This window comes from Microtus ochrogaster (genome assembly GCF_000317375.1).
Source record: "Microtus ochrogaster isolate Prairie Vole_2 chromosome 14 unlocalized genomic scaffold, MicOch1.0 chr14_random_1, whole genome shotgun sequence".
Lineage (NCBI taxonomy): Eukaryota > Metazoa > Chordata > Mammalia > Rodentia > Cricetidae > Microtus > Microtus ochrogaster.
In genome coordinates, this window is record NW_004949096.1 from 27,535,561 (window position 1) to 27,543,287 (window position 7,727).

The 7,727-nt window shown below is 44.7% G+C and overlaps 1 protein-coding gene across 1 annotated transcript; it reads right to left on the bottom strand.

Annotated features, from left to right (window-relative positions):
* Positions 1-1,541: 1,541 nt before the first annotated feature.
* Positions 1,542-5,740, bottom strand: Ccdc32 (coiled-coil domain containing 32). The gene is made up of 2 exons (XM_026787666.1): positions 5,558-5,740; positions 1,542-2,474 (listed from the first exon to the last, which is right to left on the bottom strand). Exons 1-2 carry the CDS (start codon positions 5,659-5,661, stop codon positions 2,336-2,338), a joined length of 243 nt encoding a protein of 80 aa, XP_026643467.1. The 5' UTR covers positions 5,662-5,740; the 3' UTR covers positions 1,542-2,335.
* Positions 5,741-7,727: the final 1,987 nt, after the last annotated feature.

Here is a 7,727-nt window from a genome sequence, read left to right on the forward strand (position 1 = left end):
TCCTCTCCCTCTAGCTGAAGCCATTAGCTGGCCCTGGAGGAATAGTGAGGTCTGTCATGTGACCCACAGACAGAGACAGCAGCTGACAGCTTGGTTCAATGCCGGATTCCATCATTGTTCAGGTGTTCCCCAGGTGCCACCGAAGGCCACCTTACATGTCGAATATATCCTACTGACCAATAGCAGTCGGAATAAAGCTAAAACCGGTAGCTGATGAAGAAAAGAGGCGCGAAGAGTGTATATGGAAATGATAAGGTATTTCTAGCATTAAGGAAGTATATGGAATAACCTATTGGCACCTATCCCTTTCCACAAGGCATTTGATTTAAAAATGAGCGAGTGTGGCTGGGTGGTGGCGGCACGCGTCTTTACCACTCCCAGTACTCGGGAGGCAGAGGTAGGTAGATTTTTCCGAGTTTAAGGCCAGCCTGGTCTATAGAGAGAGTTCCAGGTCAGACAGGGCTGTTATACAAAGAAACCCTGTCTCGATAAACAAAAAACAAAACAAAGAAACCAACAAAAAGAGAGAGTGTTCTCTGAGCGTTTTTAGTCACAGCCTCATTGTTAATGGGTTCCTGTTCCCCAGAAGCCACAACCCAGAACTGTCCCATAGAACCTTTCCGTTCAGACTGTCGGAGGCATGCACTAAAAACAAGAGACCGGGGCTGGAGAGATGGACCAGCAGTTCAGAGCATTTATGACTCTTGCAGAGGACCTAGGTCCAGTTCCCAGCACCTACATGGCATCCTACAGCCACTTGTGACATTGGTTGCCAAGGATCTGACATCCTCTTCTGGTCACCAAGGGCTCTTGCTCATATGTGATGCATATAAGCTCACACAAGCAAACACACACAGACATAAATAAAACAAACAAGTAAAACAGTCTTGTAGGGCAGTGATAGTGTATGTTTTTTATCTCAGGAGGCAGAGGCAGGAGGATCTCTGTGAGTTGAGGCCAGCCTGGTCTACAGAGCAAGTTTCAGGACAGGCTCCAAAGCTACACAGAGAAATACTGTCATGAAAAACTGGGGGAAAAAAAGAAAAGAAAAAAGAAAAATATTTTCTTCTTCTTTTTTGAGACAGGATCTCACAATGTAGCCCTGGCCAGTCTCGAACTCACCCTGTAGACAGGCTGGCCTCACACTCACAGACTTTGAGTTAACAAACTGCCTCTGCCTTTCTAAATCCTGAGATTAAAAGCCTGTGCCACCATGCCTGGCCAAATAAGTAAGTCTTTTTGTTTTGTTTTTCGTTTGTTTTGTGAGACAGAGTTTCTCTGTATAGCCTTAGAGCCTGTCCTGGAACTCACTCTGTAGACCAGGCTGGCCTCAAACTCACAGAGATCTTCCAGCCTCTGCCTCTCGAGGGCTAGAATTAAAGACTTACACCACCACAGCCCGGCAGTAAATCTTAGCAAACACACAAAAACAAGAGACTAGCAAAGGTTGCTAGTCCCCTTGTCATATCTGTCTTTACTTCCCTTCTTCCTGGGAGTCCATATGACAGGGAATGGGTCAAAGCACCACCCACAGGACACAGTTGCTCCAAAGAGACAGTTTTATATGGACAACTCAAACTTCACAGGAACAACAATACAAGAAACAAAGAGCAAATGCAAGCTCAGTCAGGAAAGTTGCCGCAGGGAGCAAGTTTGGAACTAATCAAGGGTTGTGTCAAACACGAAACCATATTTACAAGTCTAATTTGAAACTTGGTACAAAAAGAAGTTGGGGAGAAGCCATGAAAAAGAAAATATATCGACACCTATATAAACACGTTTTCACACTTCCTCCCCCTCCCCATTTTTGACACAAGGAACAAATCAAAAGGAAAAGCCCGTTTCTCTTGAGTCCTTCTGTTTACGATGAGTATGTGAGAAAGTCCCACAAGGGCTTGGACTCAAGGAGGCTGACTTCACTCTCCTTGGCTACACTTGCTCCTGACTACTTTGCTATGGAATGCTTGAGACACAGACCTGAAGACCTAGAAGTGGGGAAAAAAATATGGCTCACTTAACTGATACGTTCTATACAAGAGCGCCAGTGTCTCCAAGAACTGCCCCGCCCTGCTCCTCACTGGATCCTTGCAAACCTCTAACCTGCAGCAACAGAGTTCAGTCAAGCTTTCTGATCCAGCACACTCAGGGTCAGTTACTTCATCCAAGACAGTCACACAAGCCAGCCCCAAGCAGGTCCTGGGGGCCAGCAGCTGTTTGCTTTGTGAACTGGAAGCCTGGGCATTATCTCTCCCTACGTTTCTCCTTGCTGCCGTGGTCAAGCTCTCCACCGTTCCCTCCGGGCCCCACACAGCTGCCTGGCGTAGATGTGTGTAATTTATTGTTCTCCTGCCGCTGGCTTGAACTCAGCCTCTGGCTTCTCAGCCTGCGACTCTGGAGGGATGAGAAACTGGACCTCCTCTGTGCTGATGGCGACTTTATCCGGCTGAAGCCACCTTTTGAAATGTTCCAAGGTGCTGCAACAGAGCAGAAGGCAGGAGCGGCTAGGTCAGACCTCGCTGGTTAATTACTTAATGATTAGCTCAGTTACTCAAATACTGCCTTCCCGCCCCGCCCACCACCAATTTCTTCTCTCTGCTTCCCCCTGCTAAAGCGGGGGAGGACGGAACTCCGGCTAGGCTCTGACAGCTGCACGTCCTGGCGCTCAGCGGCGTCATTTACCCCCTAGTGGGCACTTTGGCTCTCAGCAGCACCAGAGCCCTCAAGGCAGGGCCTCCGAAGGCTTGATGAGAATAACTGGAGAGCTCTTGCCGCAGTTTTCTTTTTTTTCCCCTCAAACTGAAAAGGAGAGAAATTGCCGAGGGCTTGAAACAAATACCAAATCGTGGGTGAGACAGAAAAACTGAGATTCTTTCCTACCTAAGACAGTATGAGGCTCAATTATACTAATAAAGCTTATTTGTAAGAGCTGTAATTTGGGGAAGGGAGGATTAAGACCCCTGGGTAGAAACACCTGAGACACCCATGTTCCTGCCAAGGAATGGCCTCTACGCTGGAGGACTCCTTTCGTTTGTCTGTGTGGGGGAGTAGTGCAGTTAATTGTCAGCTTCATGTCTCCCTCCCACCTCCCTTAAGGACCCAGGACCCCATATCTTATAGTTATTACACATTCACAGTAAACTATAAATAGATACAAAATGAGCGCCATGCTAGGCTCTTTAATGACAGGCAGCATCTAGGTATTCGTGGCTCACACCCACTGTTCTCAGCACTCCGGAGGCTGAGGCAGGAGGACTATCACAAGTTCAAGACCAGCCTGGATAAAGAATGAGACCAAGGTCGCTAACTAACCAACAAAAAGCACAAAGTCATGGACTATGCCGGGGACAGCGGCACCTCTCCCATGAGACTCTCCTACCTGGCCCGCATGGAACACAAAATTGCCTGTTTAAAAAGCAAACGCTGAGTTTGAAAACAAATGCATAACTGCTGTTTCGCAGTAGTTTCCTATAACTACTGTTTTCCATTTTGTTCTGCAAAAGGACAGAAGCTCTCCCACAAATGTAGGTAAGAGGAACACAGCCCAGTGCCCGAGGTCAGAATAAGCAGAAGGTTGACTTCATGCCTACAGCTCAAGAGAACCAGGTGAAAGGGACCTTGACTCTTCATCTATCCCCACTTTCATATAAAAATATAATATAGGAAAGGAAAAGTCAAAACAAAAGGGGAAGCTCACTGAGTTCTGTGTGTGATTACATGGGCAGAGTAGTCTGACTTCAGAAAGAGGGAATTCTTTCTCGACTACGCAAGAGAAAGTTTCGGCTTCTTGTTTTGTGTGTTTGGTTTTGGTTTTTCAAGACAGGGTTTCTGTGTAGCCCTGGCTTCCCTGGATCTTGCTCTGTAGTCCAGACTGCCCCCCCACCCCAAGTGCTGGGATTAAAGGCATGTGCCACCACTGCCCAGTTTCATGTTCTTAGAGTTGGAGTAGAGGGAGGTGTTTGGAAAGATAGGCCAGTACGCCAAGTTATGAATGGGTCAGGAATCGATGTAGCCCTCCAAATTGCCTGTTCAGGGAAGTTTAAGACTCACATATATTGAACCTTTATAGACAGAAAACAAATATTATCTTTTAATCCATCTGAGGGTAGTGGGGTTGACCTCAAAAATGATTAGACTGATTTCTGAAGGACCTGAGGGTACGCTGACTCAAATGGGAGAGAGCGCAAGTGAAAGTGCTTTGTAAACTACACGAAGTCTGACTGTGAGGTTTTATTCAGATATCGGCCTTGATTCCAGCAGTAGCATCAGCACGTGACACAATGGGACTCTCAGAATCAACATTAACTGTGAGCTAAAGTCATATTCCCCTAATTTACTGAAAATTATAGTTGTTGTTCCTCCCACCAATTTTTTAATTTGTGTGTATGTGTGTATGCAGATGTGTGGGATATGTGTGTGCCGGTGCACAGGCCCTTGGGCACACACTCAGAGGTGAAGAGAAGACATCTAATGTCTTACCCATCATTCCCTTTGAGACAGGGTCTCCCACTGGTCCTGGAGAAGGCCAGTGATTACAGAGGGTTGCAGTTAAGCTACACCTTGGGTTTCAGAGACTTTAGTCTTTAAAACAGTGTTTAGATTAGAAGACCACAGGGACTTTAAAAGATGGACTAAAGGGATTTTGCATTATGATAGAGTCATGAGGGCCAGGGAGTGAAATGTGGTTTGAATGAAGGACATAAACCACTGAGGGAGAACTTTGAGGTTCAAAGCCTCCCACCATCCTGTTTTTACTGTCTCTGCTTCCTGTTTATGGCTCAGTTTGTGAAGCCTCAACTTTCTGCTTCCATCTCCAGTTACCACGCCTGCCTGCTGCCATGCTTCCCCACAACGGTGGACCTTCTCCTTCTGGAGCCGTGAGTCCCAAATAAACTCTTACTCTAGAAGTGGCCTTGGACACTATGTCTTATCACAGCAATAGAAAAGTGACTAACCCATTGACTAACCCATTATCCTCCAAGTACCAAGCAGTGTCATCAAATAAAAGATGCTTAAAATATATACTTGTTTGATCCACACACTTTTTTTTTCCAAGATAAGTTTTCTTTGTGCGGCTCTGGTTATTCTGGAACTCGCTGTGTAAACCAGGCTGACCTCAAACTCAGAGATTCACGTGCTTCTGCTTCCCAAGTGCTGGGATTAAAATCGTGCACCACCACTGCCCAGTTGGTCCACACACATTTGTTGAGTGGCTCTAATAGGACGGAAGCTCTATGGCAATAAAGATTAGACAAAGACGAAAACGTGGTTCTACCTGTTGGTCCATTGCTTCCTTTTCCAGTGCACCACATACTTAAAAATGAAGATAACGGTTCAACCTCAGCTCTACTAAATCTGTAGCCAAGATGCAGCTGTGAGTATTTGTTATTCTGAAAAAAATCTACTGTTGACTAAAGGGCAAACTGGACAGCCTTCCGAGGACTGACTGCAGCTCAAAGAGATATGAGTCTCAGTTGATACCAGTCCTCTGATGTCACTGCACCCGAGTTCTTTACTGAATGAAAAGTACCCCCAGCGTAACCCGCTGTCAATCAGTTACCTCTCATCAGAATCAAGTCCATCGACAAAAAACTCTGATGCTAACTTCTCTTGGAGGAATCGATCCCAGCACTCCTTCTTAGCTTGGGCCAGAGTTCGGAGCATGTCCTTGGAAGTCACTTCCTTGTTTAAACCCTTGATTCGCCTTAGTTTCTTCTCTGAAGAGGAAAAAAAAAATGGAGCTTACCATAGAGAGTGTGAGCCAGCATCAGCTATACAGAAGTTCACGGCTCATCCAGGCTACTGGAGACCTGATCTCATACCAACCAAATGGACTGAACAAAACCAAACAAACAAAACAAAAAGCGCTTTTACTGATGAACACAACCACAGTCCCTGTAAACAAGCAAACAAACAAAACCTCGCTTTTAGAGAAAAACTGACAGTTGACTGAATACGCTTCTTTTCTAATCCTGCACTGTATCGAGTAAATGTTTAACCCTGGAAGAAGGATGTGTCATAGGCTCTCAGAAATGAACCAACGCCATGTTGTTTTGAAGTCACAAAAGACCCCATAAGGTGTCTCCCTAAGGAATGCTTGCTTTCCCTGGCTTGGCTTGTGTATTCCATCTCCTGCTTTCAACTCCTTGGAAGGAATGTCTCTGCGGAGTAAACAGCTTTTCTTCTAGTTACCAGGACATGAAGTGGTTTCCAACCCTCATGAGAAAGAATTAGAGAAAATGATCAGAGACCAGGCACTTCATTAGATGCTAACATTGACTTGATGGGAATGCAATAATAGGAGACCTTTAGGATCTCTATGCGGGATTAAATTCTTGATTAAAAAAAATATCTTCCAACATTTTAAAAAGCTCCTCAATTTGTGGCCTGGATGCTGGAGCCTAAGAAAAGCAAATATCTTGTAATCCCTCGAGAGGCTCACAGGGCTTCCTGACGATGGATGGTTAATTACTCTTCTTGCATTTGAATTGCTGAGGAGACCTCTTTTGAAGAATGCAAGAAATGATGTCATCATTACTTTCTGCTTTAATTTAGTCTGCAGCTATATAATTCAGCCACGTACAATATAATGTTTGGATCGAGGACAAGCCCCATATGTCACAGTGACTTCATCACATGAGTGATGTCACACAAGTCTTGCTTTGAGGAAGCATACTCTACCATGTTCACTGATAAGAGCACCTGACATTCCATTTCTCAGACAATATCCCGATTGCTAGGCAGTGTGTGAGTCTGCCCAGACGTCACAGCAATAGAGCTGCCATCCTCAACCCAGTGTCTGCTTGCAGGGAACCTCACTGCCCGCTGTCGGCATCCCTTAATCCAGCGGTCTGTAAACAAGCCCGATAAACCGTTTGGTTCCCCAGGGTGAACTTCGACATTATAGTACTTAGTTTTGTGGTTGGGACCCCATAAGAAGGGGTAGACATTGTCTCCCCAGGAAAGGAATATTCAAAACATCAAGTAATTGATTGCTGTTTGAGGGCTGGGCACTCATCTTAGAACCAATGGAAATATTATAATATGCAGTCTGGTTTCCATTTCTAAAAATGTTCTATCAGCTCCCAGCCTCTGACCAAAACAATAAACGCCTTGTATATCTGTAAGTCACCAGCAAGGGCTCACCCATACAAAACACCTAAAGTTGATAAACGTTAATGTTTAAGGTTTTTTTTTCCCTTAAAGATATAAAAAGGATAATGTATATTTAACATTTATTTGACTGAATTTTTTATTGTTGCTCTTATCGATGGATTCTTTTTGACACAAGTTTATTTGGCAATAAAAACAATCTTCAAATTGTCTGGCCTTAGTTGTCATGGAGATAGGTACTCTTTGGAGCTAGAATAAGCTTCTGGTGTGCTAGGTTCACAAGCAGGTGTGATTTTAACAGGCAGGCAGACCCAGGGACTGTGGTACACTCAAAACCTTCCTGCCGTTACTACCTAGTCCTTCCTGGGCTGCTATCCTCGAGATAGGAAATTTTAACAACCAGTTAGTTTCTTACTGATTTTAGGAAAGCCCAGCAGGGTTTTAACTTTCCAGCCGATATTCACCAATCACATCATCATCATCATCATCATCATCATCATCATCATCATCATCATCATCATCATCATCATCATCATCATCATCATTTCTTCTTCTTCTTCTTCTTCTTCTTCTTCTTCTTCTTCTTCTTCTTCTTCTTCTTCTTCTTCTTCTTCTTC

What these genes read in the sequence shown, in the direction of transcription:
- Ccdc32 (XM_026787666.1), bottom strand. Translation starts at nt 5,661, where the DNA reads ATGCTCCGAACTCTGGCCCAAGCTAAGAAGGAGTGCTGGGATCGATTC. An exon ending in GGACTTGATTCTGATGAGAG is followed by an intron (nt 2,475 to 5,557) that starts GTAACTGATTGA and finishes GCTCTGTTGCAG; the next exon opens with CACCTTGGAACATTTCAAAA.